The 14,269-nt window shown below is 48.6% G+C and overlaps 1 protein-coding gene across 3 annotated transcripts in view; it reads right to left on the bottom strand.

Moving 5' to 3' along the window:
* Nucleotides 1-200: 200 nt before the first annotated feature.
* CRACR2A (calcium release activated channel regulator 2A) overlaps nt 201-14,269 on the bottom strand; it is a 123,819-nt gene continuing 109,750 nt past the window's right edge. For all 3 annotated transcript variants that reach the window (XM_058559033.1, XM_058559032.1, XM_058559034.1), the window contains 3 exons: nt 6,062-6,163; nt 3,769-3,845; nt 201-2,243 (listed from right to left, as the gene is read on the bottom strand). In XM_058559033.1, coding sequence (XP_058415016.1) covers nt 2,159-2,243; nt 3,769-3,845; nt 6,062-6,163 — 264 coding nt within the window. In that variant the 3' untranslated portion in view covers nt 201-2,158. The remainder of the gene's footprint in view (nt 2,244-3,768; nt 3,846-6,061; nt 6,164-14,269) is intronic.

The raw sequence follows: 14,269 nt of genomic DNA, 5'->3' as shown, positions 1-14,269 counted from the left end.
TTTCCTAAATGGAAAAATGCAGCCCCAAGCCAAGGACTAGATATTGGGGATGACAGCATCCACGGGCTTGGGGAACCGCTGGTCCAGCCTGCTTGCCCCATGAATCCCAGCTGCCATCTCTGTTTTCTGTCAGAAGCAGGAAAGCTGCTTTACTTTCTCCATGGCTATCCCTATCTTCTACCCCCCTACACCCCCCCCCCCACACACAACAATACACACACACAGAGATTGGAGGGCCACTTCTGGGTGACCCATCCCACTAATGAGACTATCACCAGTGATCTCTTTTCAGGAAAGGAGTTTCCTGGGAGTTCCCTGGGAGTTCCCTTCAAAGTTGGACTAGGGCCAGGGCCAAGTTAAGTTGGAAAATGAACACATCATCATAAGCACTCTGAGCAGGAAGAGCCCGAAGCATCAAATAGCCCACCCTTCATTTTACTGATGAGAGGGGGGCCCAGGGAGGGAGCTGGCTTGTCCAAGACCACGGAGTCCCTCCTGGTGCTCAGTGCTGGTGTCTGTCCTGACCCTCCATGGGCTCCCTGGTGCCTACAAAGGCTGGATGAAAGAGAGAGAAGTCTGCAAAAAGGAGGTAGGCACTTGCCTGGTGACCCAGGGGGCTCTGATCCTTTTGGGAGTCTAAGGAGGAGGCCACAAGGAAGATCCCGGGGAAGTCTGGCCAGTGGTTTCTCCCCTGCCTGGCTGGCTATGTGCAGTTGTCTTGACTCATCTTCTTGGAGGCCTGGGGACACTTTCTGTCCCTCTCTTTTCCTGTGCCCCAGAGTGGGTATGGACACCGCCCGCTTCCCTGTGGGGCTGGGTCTGTTGCCCTAGAATGGTAATTGGCAGTGATCTTAATGATCTGTTCATCCAAGCCCCACAGCAGGCAAGAGTGCCCTCGCCAGTCCCCGACAGTGGCCAGTGATGCTGCAGCACTGCCCGGGGCTGGGCCCTCCCACCACCAAGCTGAAGGAACCACACACGGGCCCAGATCCTTCCCCACGACCCCAGGGCCCTGTGCGGGTGCAGTCACGGGGGTGCTGAAGCTGGCAGCTACTCTCTGTTCACTTCTCAGACACCAGCAAAATGTCAACATCACAGCCACACTTTCTTTTTTTTTGAAATACAGTCTTCTGGAAAAAGGTAAAATAAAATAAAATGAAGTCAGTAACTATGGACCCGGTGTTGGGCCTCACTGCCTGCGTGTCAATCTACTCCATTAATCATCATGTACCAGTTTTCGAAGAGCTATTTTGAGAAGCATTTAGAAAATGGCTTTTACATAGCTATATATACCTTATTTATACCCTCCAGAAATGGTAGCACTGTTTAGCAGCAGATGGGTTTTCTCCCCTAGTTTTCTTTTCATCTCTTAGTCAAAGTTAAGTAGGAAGTAAGCCCACTCCCTAACCCCAGGCATAAATTTATCACCCACAGTCCACCTTGGTGTCAGGGGTGTGGGTGGCGGTGTAGAGGAGAGGCTGTGGGTACTTTGTAAGGCACCAGTCCAGAGAACTGGAGGGGGCCAATACAGTGGGCAGGTGGCTGCTGAGAGAGGCTGGCCCTGAAGCTTGGGAAGGAGCAGAAGCCCTGGAGTAGGGAGGGTGGAAGAGGGTGTGAGTGCCCTGGTTTGCTTCTCTCAACAGCACGTGGGCATCTCAAGGTCCATGAGGCATATGCCAAGAGTATCCCATTGGCGTCCACAGAACAGGAGCCAAAGGAAGATCAGCCACCCCATGGCAGGGCCCAAGCGCTCTATCTTTGGCATAGAGGAAGCAGCAAGTTGGCCCTACACTGTTGCCATGGCAACTGCAGTGCTGAGGCTCCTAAGGGCAAGGGGAGGAGAAGGGAGGTGGAGAAGACATGTGGTGGCTTTTCTGGAAAAGCCCATCTGTTTCTTTACCCCCAGGAAACCAAGCTGGGAAAAAAAGGAATGGGCATCTGGGGTCTAGAGAGAGAAGGGAGAGAAAAGACCCCGAGATGCTCCAAGAGCAGCTCTCCTGATTGGGTGTGCTTCCATTCCTTTGGGGGAGGAAAGTCACTGACAAGGACAAAGGTCTGGGCAGGCCCTGGTGAGGGCATCTGGCAGGAGCCTGCGTGCAGGATTCAGGGTGGGTCCTGTGACCTCAGGCCTGGGTGGAGCAGTCCTAGGAGGCTCCTGTCAGCCACAGCAGGATTTCTTCTTGGCAGGGCGGTCAACCTGAATGGTGTCCTCCCTCACTGTGTCTTCTTGCTCCTTGAGGACCCTGGGAGAGGAGAAGACATAGTGTCAGTAGTGGAGAAGCTGCCTCCACTACTCAGGGCCCTCAGGTTGCAGGCTATCTGGGTAATAAGAAGGAAACCCAGCCTCACCAGAGCATCACAGAGAGTATTCCAAGTCTCCCTATGGGGAGTACAGGTGCATGGCTGTAATTTGTGAAGCCAGAGTTTAGTCAATATGCATTCTCCACAACACCTCCTCTAGGAAGCCTCCCCTGATCCTCTAGGTAGTGTAAGTGCCCCTGATAGCACTCTGACCCTTCCTCTGTCATAACCCATCACTCGGTGTCATAATGCACTGCTTCCTTAGCAGGTTCCCTCAAATGAGTATGAGCTGCTTGAGGGCTGAGGCCGTATCTTCGGTCTCTGTAGCCTATCACAGTACCTAGCACATCACAGAGGCTCAAAAAATATATCTATTGGTTATCAGCTCTACGGAAGGGCTGTCCTGTGTGGCCACAGCTCCAGGTTGAATGTTGGAGGCGAAGGATTAACAACAGTGGTCAGGTGTCTTATCCCCGCTTTATACTCTCAAAGAGCTTTCACCTGAAGCATCTCTTCCGCTTCTCAAAACCACCTATGAGTTGGCATGAAGGGCATGATTGATGTTGCTATGTTTGCGACAAAGCTCAGAGAGGTGGGGTGACTTGCCCTGGGAATCAGTGGCAGAGAAAAGCCTAGAACTTTCCCCAAGATCTTCCATAACTCCACAACTTCTCCAATGCATAGAAGGAGTTGTTCTGGGTCCTCAATTACGTAAATAAAAATAAATTTGAGATGCTGCAGAATGAATGCTGAGCACAAAATGAACACTATTAAGTATTTGCCGGATGGATAGATGGATAGCTGGATAGATAGATGGGTGGGTGGATGAATGGCTGGGTGGGTAGGTAGGTGAATGGATGAATGGAATGAAATGAATGCCTGGATGAATGAAGGAGTGAATGCCCAGGGTTGAAAACAGGGCCCTGTGTGGTTTTGTTTTCTTCATTTTGGTGTAGGCACGGGCTTAGGGAGCCAGTCTTTCCGTGGGACCAGTCCTTTGAGCGCCATCACCTCAAGTGCCTGATCCCTATCACAGCCCCTCCTCTTGCTGGCTCCTCCTCCCTCTCACCCAGGAACCCATATTATAAAGTTCTTGCTCCCAGCTGGCTGCCAGCTAATCCCCCCTGAGATAGTAGGCAGTGTCGAGGGACCTACAATATGACCTTTCCCAGAAGCATTTGCATTTAAAAAGAGGATCCGTGGGAAAAAAGCAGCCTTTAAGACCCAGAAGAAGACGACTTCAGTAGGGGTGACAGGCATGGAAGCTTCTTTTTTTGTCCTTATTATGTTCCAGGGGGCTGTCCCTTACCCCTGGAATCCCACACAAAGGCCTGGGCCTCCAGCTCTTTCCCCAGCAGGCTCAGGCAGAGAGGACAGGCCAGAGGTCTGGCAGGGGGAGGTGAACGCAGTGCTCCCACCAGACCCGCACAGCAGAGTCCCGTCACCTGCTGAGTCAGGTCCCTTTACCTGGCCAGATGGAGCAGGGACTCTTTGGTGTTGTGACTGGAATAGGCACTGCACTCATAGAAGATCAGGTTGTTCTCCTGGAACCACAGAGAGAGGGAACAGAAGGAGGTACTGCGGAGTGTGAGGGCACATGGGGAGGTGGGGGACAGCCTGTCTGCATCTACCCACACCCCTCATTCCTTTATGGTCGCCTCTAATTCCTCCACCTCTCCCCACTCTGTACATGGTTGATTTGTCTCCTCAGGCAACCTCAGCAACCTGCTCACGAAAGTTCTGTAACCATCTCCCAGGTGAGCTATAACAATTATAAAACAACAGAATCGTGCCCTGCCTTAGTGCTTTACATGTTCTCAAAGGGCTGTCAGGTACATACACACTCATTTCCTTCTCACACCAGCCCTGTGATGCAGGCAAAGATACGAAGGCCAGGGTGGGCCTCATCCTTCCCACTTCACAGGCAGGGACACCGAGGCTAGACAGGGTATAAATGGCAGGCCTCTGCAGGTCACGTATGTAGTAAATGGCAGGGCTCCTGGCAACATGCTTTTCCCAGCACACTGGCATTCCATGGACCTCGGGGCAGATGTCACTCCAACAGGAATTCTCCTTCACACCAGTGAATTAACACTCCAGCTGCCCAGGCTGGCAGCACAGTGCCACGGGACAATTGTCCATCACATCACTAGGCAAGGGCTGTGCTGCATGCACTGTGGGGCCCTTGGCCAAGGTTTATGTATTCTATTCATCACTCCCATCAATAGATTTCCTGCTTCATTCTGACAATGCTAATGGCCTCGAGCCCTGGAGGCTGCTGTCCCATGGGGATGTGGGCAGCTGAGTGAAGACACTGCTTCTGTGGCTGCAGATCAGAGCCTTTGCAAACGCTAGCTCCCAATTCAGCTTTCCTGATCCACACCCTATAGGCCCAGCTCCATCCTCTGTGCTCTCCACGTCAGTCTGTGGAAGAGTGAAGGCTCCATGGTGAGGGCAGGGGGAGTGCCCAGGACCAAGAATTGGAAGACATGATTTGCCTCCCAGCTTCAAGTCCTGACCCCACCACTGAGGAGCTGTGTGATAATTGGAATAAATCACTTAACTTCTCTGAACTTTTTTTTTTTTTTCACTGACCAAAAAAAAAAGAAAAGAAAATAGGATGATAAAAATACAGGTCTGCAGTTCTTGAATCAAAATCTTTGGATCCAGATACATTTTGGAATCCATAATTTTTGAGTTTCAGAAAGGTAATACATGTCTATACTATATATTACATGGTACCCTCAGTGGGTCTGGGACAGCATCTGATAATCAAACATATTATATTTCTTCAGTGAAACATTTGAATATTCATTCAAAGTAAGGCAAACAAAGACCATAAATACCCTCATATCAGTTCTGGTCAGATTTTTCTGCCAGATGAAATGCAAAAAACCTCTCTGTTTTCGGAGCGCTTTGGATTTCAGAATTGTGGATGAGGGACTATGGACACGCAGCTGCTGAGTGACCCTCCACAGAACAACTGCCAGGTCCTTCTTCCATCTTTTTCCTCCTCTTACCATCCGTGCCCATTTTCCCAGCCGCCGAGGTCGTGTCCCTGTTCAGAGCAGGCACTCTAAGAAGGATGAAGTCCCAGGGCTGGAAAGCACCCCCATCTTCCCAGACACACAGTTCCCTGAAAACCACCCTGAGGCAGCAGAAGGAGCCAAGGAGTAGCACTGTTTGTTGCGCTGCCTGACTTCCATTAAGCCTTGTCAGTTCCCTGCTTTGGGAGGAGGGCGGATGCTGCTTTTAATGGTAGGCTTCCCACTGCCCTGAGTTTATCGTGAGTTCACAGCTTCGAGGCTCAATCTGGGTAGAAAGCATGAACTTTCTAACAGAGCTGTCCAAGGAAGAGCACAATGCCTTGCAGACAGTGAGTGTTTCATCCCTGAAGGTGATCAAGTGGAAGCACAGAGGATGAGATTCAAGTGTCAGAGGGGCATTGAAATAAATAGGCATTGAAATAAGTAACCTCTTACTATCTAAGAGTTTATAATTCTGAGTTCTAACAAAGAGAGTTTGGGGAAATTCTCCATACTCTACTCATAACCAGCCAACTCCATCTTGCAGCTTTCTATGGAAAGCTCCATGTGCACAGGAGCTGGATCATTCCCATGACGCCAGGACACCCACCTTGCCCACTTGCTTCCTTCCCAGGGAGCCTCCAGAGAGGGCTCCCACCAAGGCTCTTGGGCACATGCCCTCCTCCCCTCGGGGTCTCACTCTGTCCAGAGAGGTGGAAATGTGCGTCCTTTACCTTGGCGAGCTGCTCTCCGAGGCTTCGTGGGACTTCCCGCTCTTTCTCGTTGTCAATTTTATTGCCCAGCAGAAGAACAGGAATGCAGTCTCCCACAGCTTCCTGCAGAACAGATAATCCCCCAACTGAGAGAAAGATCCAGAAGGAGAACCCAAAAGGGCAGGCTTAAAATGCTGGCTGGAAAGATACAATCTGGCTTGCGAATCCCCTGCTGCCACAATAGGCCAGGCAATAAGAGAGTCATCCCGAAAGCTATGAGGGAGAGCCACCTTCCACGAGAGCCTCAGTTCACAAGGCTTCTGCAAGGTGCCTGGAGCCTGCCTGTGGGTGCCCCCCAGTCCCATCAGAGCGGTAACCCCTCCCTCCTCTCCATTCTCCTTGGACCCTGGATGGAACATGCAGGTTCCCCATGTGTTGTGAGAGTCAATAGCAAGATGAGGCCACAGTTGACACTGATGAAATATGTGTCCTTACAGCACCCCTGAGGGCATTCCTAAGTGGCCAGACTTAGTCTAAATGAACCAGAATGAACCAAAGGAATTAATGCAATGTGGTTTGGAAGTGTCCTAGGGGCTACTGTGATTACAAGTGGCGTCTCCAGGGGCCTCATATTGGGCACGTAAGCTCCCTGAGGGTTGAGTCCACACCTGATTCATGGTATTGGGTCCGTAGTGCCTGATAATGACCATTGTGTGCCTCGTTGGAGGTCCCCACACTGGGCACTGCAGATCTCTGTCACTGGTGCTCCAGCTCTGAAGGGGGCCCTGCATCAGAGAGAACCGTGTAGCCACAGCAGCTGCACATCTTGGGCCAGAAGTAACAGGTTTACTCAAGAAGTCCAGCTTGTTTACTCCTCCAATGGCTGTGGCACATCAGCCAGGGGCCCGCACCCCAGGCGCTCTGCACCCCAGGGTACCCTCCCCTGTGAAATGGGTGTACCACACGTGCTTCTCCTCAAGGCCAACAAAGGACTCAGGAAGCACAGCTATTAAGTGAGTAAATATAGTAATGTTCACATTTAAGCAGGTTGTTATTTTTGCTCTGTGAGATATTTAATTAGGGGCTTTTAATCATAATTTGGTAACAAATAGTTATTCACTATAGCTAAATGTTTTACTAGAGAGAGAGGGCTGTGGGATAACAGAAGCTAACAACAGTTATAGTTTGCCAATAGTTCAGCTACTTTACCTTCCCATTTCAAATAAATGTCCAAAGTCCAGCCAACAGGTACACCTATTTTAAGTTCAAATGCAATTACATTTGAAATTAAGCCTCAATGGCTCCTTACTCTAGACATTCATTTTTATTGCAGTTCAGTAGTGAAAAAAATTCTAATTTACTAAATGAGAACGTTAAGGCTCAGAGAATCCCAAAGAGCATTCAACAACAAAGTCACTGAGTTATGAGGACCCTTTAGAATACGGGTCCACAATTCTCTAATCTTTTTCTCTCGATTCTTATTTCAAATGAACTCTCTGCTATTTAGTGTCTTATTAACTAGAACTCTCTAAAAGCAGTATCTCCACATACCCATGGTAAGATGGTAATTAATGTGGGTAATGATGACTCAAAGGCACTACGAGATCTTACAGTGTCTTCTTACCCATCAAAAACAGACTGAATTATGTGCACTATAGTTGATGTGTTAAGTGGATTGTACCATATTCCAATTATCTGCAATTTAGAAACCCACTTATGGCACAGAGAGAACGCTGTGGCTCCCTATTACCAGAGTTTTGGTTAATGGGAATGCCGCCATTCTCTGACTATGCTGTGCATCAGGAACTTGTGCGAAGAGTTTTTCACAGAATGGAAGAAAAGAGGAGGAAGCAGGGAAATGGGCCAAAAGGCTCACTGTTTGGAGCACATGCAAGAGAGAGATTCATAGATTTATGTGTGAGGAATGAGTAAGGCTTGTGGGATTTCCTGATATGGAAATTCTGAAAATATGAGCATCAGACTCGAAATCCCAGGGCAGAATTCTAACCCGGATTCTGGCACCTTGGAATGATGGCTTCAGTGTCCTCACTTGCAAAGGGGATGCTGGGTACTGAACAACTGAATAGGATGAGGTAGGAACAGCCATAAGCCCAACATCTGAGCCCTGTGCACCATAACAGCAGTGCTGTCTCTTGGGAAAAGAAGTGGCAGTCTGTTTTTTTAAAGCAATTCCCGGATATAAAATTAAAAGAGCTTAGAAGGAGCGGGAAAAAAGCCAACCCCCCAGCTGGAGCTGTGGTTTCTGTTCTTTGCATTGTTCCTCTCTTACATAAACACTCTGGACAGCTCACTTCCCCTCCGTGGGCCCTGGCCTGCAACTGATAAAAGAAAATTAGGCCTATATCCAAAGACACGGCAACAATAAGTGAGAACACACACAAGCCTGGAGAATGAGCCATCTCTCACGGGCAGTCAGTTGGCCCAAGATCAGTCTCTGATACAGGGCCATGGGGAGGGGCTGGGGCTGGGCGTCGTGTCTCACGGTGCTCTCTGACTTGAACTTCAAGTCTTGAGCTATTTCCCTAAACATTACACCTTTTGCATACCTAACTAGATTTCCAGCCTGTATACTGCTTGGCGCAAAGATGCTTATAGTGATCCTCCAGACGAAGCAACACTTCCTTTCAAAAGTCCAAAGCGCGCCTCCTTTGGTGAACAAGTCTAAGTTCCACTAGACCTCTGCTAACATTTCTACAGATGGTGGTAAAGTCCCACAGGCGTGCCAGGTCAGAGGGAAGGAAGCTGAACTCCTTCACCAGGCACAGTCTCCATAGCAGACCTGGGCTCTGCCCTGGCTCTGCTGCTGTCTCTCTGTGGGACTCACCCAAATCGCTCCTCTTCGCCGAGTCTCTATTCTCTGAGATGTTAAACGGGCCTCTGAAGCTGGCTTCTGTCCTCTGACTCCCTGACACAGAAGCCTCTCTGCACCTTCGATCATTTTAGTTGCCTTTCTCTGAACCTGAGCTTGTTGGAAGACAGACTTGTTGAAATTCAAAAGATTACCCATCTCTGACTTTAAATAACATGAGCTGTCAGCTTGGAGCAGAGGACTGACATTCAGCTCAGAGTGTGCAGCTGTTGGATTTGGTGGGTTGTAGTGCGTGTGTGTTTGAGTGTGTGTGCGTGTGTGTGTGTGTGTGTGTGTGTGTTTTAATATCTATTTGCTGGGAGGCAAGAAAAAGCACTTAGTTGGGATAGGGCTGCTGTTTCTCTGGAGCCAGAATAAAAAATTTCTCAGCACATTATAGCATGCAGTTATGCTAAGAAAAAAATGACTGCAAAATTATATCTTGGGGGTTTCCATATTTATCCACCCCCTGGACTATGAGTCAAAACAAGATTTATTTGTGTAGTTCGTTTTGAACTGCCAGCACTTCAAGCTCAACTTGGAATGTGGGAAAAAAAATCAAACTGCTATTTTTTGCTCTGTGCTGTACATTGTCACCAATGACAAAGATCACAGAATGAGAATTAGCTAGCAGTCCATGAGGGGAGAGGATAGGGGGCCTGGCCCCTTGGAGCTGAAGAACTGTTCTGCTTTGAGACTGAAGCCAGGACTGAAAAAGACACAAACACCTATTTTTCAGAAGTAGATTTCAACCTTGAACCGTGTGACAAGAGAGTAGCATCACGCAGTGGCAGACCCCTAGATTCTCGTTCTGGCTATACCCTCTGACAAGCTGTGGGGGCCTTTGGACAAGTCACTTCCTCTCTCTGGATCTCAGGATTTCTCATCTATGAAACAAGAGGCTGCATTAGATGAACCTCCAAGTTTTTTTCCAGTTCAGAGACACTGGTCTTGTTGGCTTAATCAACCCAGTCATATGTCACTTCCTTGACTGATAGGCCTAACAATACAGTGCTATCAGAATGACAAAAGATCAACACGCCAGGACTGCAGACATTGGGGATCAACCATCTGGATCTGGGGGAAATACTAGCCGCTTCAGGTTCCTATTTTCTCTACCTGATACAGGCCCCAAAGTCTGCAGATGTCATTTGTCTCTTGGTCTAAACATGGGCCCCTTAGAGCTCAACCAGTTTCTCCTCTGGATTGGACTTGTTAACCAGGCCCAGTCAGGGCAGCTGAGGAGGAGGCAGGGGTGGGTTGGGAATGCTGAGTCTGCAGGGATGACTAACTTCTTTTCTTCCTGTGAGGTGCATAGGAAATGTAGAGCGGCAGGAGAATCAGCAGAGTGTCTGGGCTGGGCCCACCTTGGGCCTCTTCTGCAGAAGGCCTGCAGGCAAGGTAGAGCTGTGTAGATGGGAAAAGGATGAGGGAGGGTGGGGCAGGAGAAGAGTCCTGGGGGCAGGACTCTCCCACCTCACACAGCAGGGCAGGCGTTAGTTCTCTTGCACCATAGGATTTTGGTTCCCTCTGGGCTGGAAGTCTCCTCTAGGGTCCTCTCATCCACACACAATCCTGCCCCCACCCCCCAGAGAGTCAAATGCCACATCCGGCAGGATATGGGGACCAGGAGGAACCTCTCAGAGCCCCTGGTCCACTCCTTCATTGAGTGATTGGCCGAAGTTTCATGACCAGGAAGAGGCTGAGCTGGGCTGGTAAGAACTTCCTTCTTAGGGAACTCCATACCTCCCCCGAGCATCTGTTCCCGCCCCACACAACCTCTTCCAAGAGTAAGTCTTTGCCATGTATAATCTGTGGCAATTGAAGCCTTTTCTTCTTGTACTGCTTTTCAGGCTGCAGGAGGAAGGGGCACTGAGAATAGCTGGCCAGCATTCACTTAATAATAAGGCTTCAGAGCCTGAAGCCTGTTATTAAAGCTCCCCCTCCAACCTCCCTTCTCCAGGCGAGGGAGTTGGCAAAGTGCTTGGAGCTCTATGGAAAAATAAGGTGCTCCACAAATATAAAGTACTTATTATTTTCAGTTCCCCTCCGATAAAATTAGGTGTCAAGTTTTAATCTATCACCTGACACCTCTGATTGCTGGTTGCCAAGGCAGAATGACTTAGATTTTCAAGAATCTTGAAAATAACTGCATTTATGATGCCACTGTTCCACACCTTCAACACACACTCTGCCATCTGACACAGCCTCCTGTACTTGCTGGTGAAACCCCGGGCCACTGAATTGGGTCCATCATACCAAGTCCTCCAGAGGGCCTCATGAGTGCTGGACATGTGAGAGAGGCTCAGCAAATTCTTGTCGAAGGAGCACAGGCATCTTTGAAAATGAAGATTTAGAACCCTGCTTCTCAAAGTGTGGTCCTTGGACCAGCAGCACTGGCCTCACGTGAGAACTTGTTGGAAATGCAGAAGCTCAGGCCCCAGGCCAGATCTGCTGAATCAGACTCTGTACTGTGACAATACCCCAGGAGATTCCTATGCAGACGAGGGTTTGAGGAGCACTAGTTTAGGCTGGGAACCATGGCGGCTGAGAACCAAAGTCACCTGGGGCACTGTTGCTTTTTTTTGGAGTTCCAGGCCCTGAGTCATTCTATTTGGGAGAGAAGGCCCTGGCATCTGTTTTGTTTGCAAGCTCCACAGGTGATCCTGATGTTCATCCAGGTTTGTAATCAACATTTAGAGTTTACCTGTACCTTCTGCTAAAATTTTAAAGGAAGACTCAAACTACCAATTATACAGAGAAGCTGCATCCACAAATAGACAAGTCTGAGTCAGCGGTGCACGGAGTTGTCTTCTCAGTTTGGCTTCCTGAGCCCGTACATGCACCAGGGCTTCCACAGGCACTCTTGCTGGGCACATGCTGACAGTGCTTTTCAGCCCTCCCCTGTGCAAGACATGCCAGACATCCAGGGCTTGGCACAGTTTTCTGGAGAATGACTGAGCTCGTGCTTCAAGCTGCAGTGAAGGCCCTCTGATATTTCTTCACTTCCACCACCACCACTAAACTCAACCCGATGTTCCACCTCTCCTGCTGGATCCCAGGCTCTCTGTGCAACAGGAGCCTTAGCAACAACACCCACCTAATGATGGCAGAGTGCAGTTCTGTAAATTTGTCTCCATCCATTTCTATTAATCCCAGGCTATTTGAACTGGCTCTGCCCAGGTCTAGTATATATCAAAATTTAGATATTGGGGGACAATTAAATATCTGTGGCTGAGAAAAGAATGGGTCACCTTGAAGAAGTCATGGCCTCAATTTCTTCATTTGAGCATGAGATGACTATACTAGATCACTGATTTTCAAAGGGAAACTCTCTTGTCTAATTGTACCTGGACCTCCAATACACAAAATTGAAGAAAGTAGAGTGGCTCTAACTGAGGTGGGGACAAGGGGCCCAGACGTGTGACCACTGCACCTGATTCCAGGGCTCCAAGGAAGAAAGTTTGAAAACCACTGGATTAGGTAATCCCTTAAATCTCTCCTGGTGCTTAACTTCCACGAGGAAGATAAATCGGCTGGCGCTGTCAACAAAAATCATGTCATACGATTGGATTAAGAAAATGTGGTATATATATACAATGGAATACTACTCAGCCATAAAAAAAGACAAAATCGTCCCATTTGCAACAACATGGATGGGCCTGGAGCGTATTATGTTAAGTGAAATAAGCCAGAAAGAGAAAGACAAACACTGTATGATCTCACTCATATGTGGAATATAAACCAACACATGGACAGAGAAAACTGGACTGTGGTTACCCAGGAAGTGGGGGTGGGGGGTGGGCACAAGGGGTGAAGGGAGTCATATATGGGGTGATGGACAAACAAAAATGTACAACCCAAAATTTCACAATGTTAGAAACCATTAAAACATCAATAAAAAAAAAAAAAAAAGGAAACTCAAAAAAAAAAAAAAAAATCATGTCATAAATTCCCAGGTTTAAATAGGAATCATTTCCAGATTACCCATACTGTTTGCTTCCACTATTACCTTGCTGTAGAGCCATTCACTACATTTCAAAACTTACATTTTCTCTATTGTAAGTGTTTTAGTCACAATCGTTTTGAGAAATAATTTGTATTGAGCCAATTTCTGAGAAACCCTTGAATCTGGCTTGCATTCTTGTTCCTTATTTTTCTTGGTAATGAGAAAGATGTGGATTAACTGTAGAGAAAGGAGCCAGTCCAAACTATAACAGAAACAGATTTTGGTGGCAGGAATCATAGATCTTGGGGCCAAAAGGATGAAGAAATGAACAACCCCAGTATCCGGCCTGCACAACAATATAGTACCCATTCATGCATCCAACAACTGCCAAGCACTAGTCCTCTGGGGTCTCATGCCAGGCACTGGGTTACGGTGACAAAGGTGCACTTTCAGTTCTCGGGAGGCACAGAGTGCAGCAGGGATGTGGGCTGGTGCTGCGTCCTTTACAGCAGTGTGACGTGTGATAAGGAGGTAAGGGGGCTATGCAAGGTCTTATGGGCTTGAGTAGAGGATTGATCGGAAGATCCATGAGGACAGGAATGTTGTCTCCTTTATCCACTGCTGTAATTCCCTGATCCTAGATCAGTGCCTGGCAGTGTTTTGGACAAATAAATACACAAAGCCTGGATTTTCTGGTGGAAGGAGCTGGGACATCCTATTTGACTGGTTTGTGAAAGAATCAGCTGAGGACCTGTAAAAAAAATAAGTGGCTTGTCCACACTGCCTTTGGCCTTGAGAAGTCTGTGTGAGAGCGGAAGAGGAAGATGCGGATGGCCAGGAAGTAAAAACACTTACAAAAGCAACATATTGCAAGTAGGAATCAAGAAAGTGGAGTCTTACAGATAATCCAGAATTCAAAGAGCACTGTTGCTTGTGGGCCCTGCCCAGGGTGACTTTGGGGTGAGCCTGGGGCCCTCACATTGCAGATCAACCCCCCTCACGTGAAGGGTTGTGACAGAGGCCCCAAAACACTGCGTGGTGCTGCTCTTGGGGGGGGCACAGCTGGGCCCACTGCAGCTAGAAAAACGCAGCGGGTGGGGAGAGGTGGTGGGGAGAACGAGGAAGCACACGGTCGTGACTCAATTTAAACACCGATTTCTCAGGAAAACCTTCCTTGACACTGCACTCTGTGCCCCTCCCCCAGTCCCATCCCACACACTGGCAGCACTTATTGCCATCCTAATGACAGGATTATTGATGTAATCTGCATTTTCCACATCCCTCTCCATGAGGGCAGGGACTGCGTCTGCCTTGCTCACTCTTGACTCCCTGGTTACTAGCCTGGTCCCGGGCACGTGGGTGAAGGGATGTATGAACACCAGAATTGGCTTGCTCCTGGAGAAGGTGGTTC

This window comes from Diceros bicornis, chromosome 17, assembly GCF_020826845.1.
Source record: "Diceros bicornis minor isolate mBicDic1 chromosome 17, mDicBic1.mat.cur, whole genome shotgun sequence".
Classification (NCBI taxonomy): domain Eukaryota; kingdom Metazoa; phylum Chordata; class Mammalia; order Perissodactyla; family Rhinocerotidae; genus Diceros; species Diceros bicornis.
Note: the sequence above shows the minus strand (reverse complement) of the source record. Positions and strands in the feature narration are given on the sequence as shown.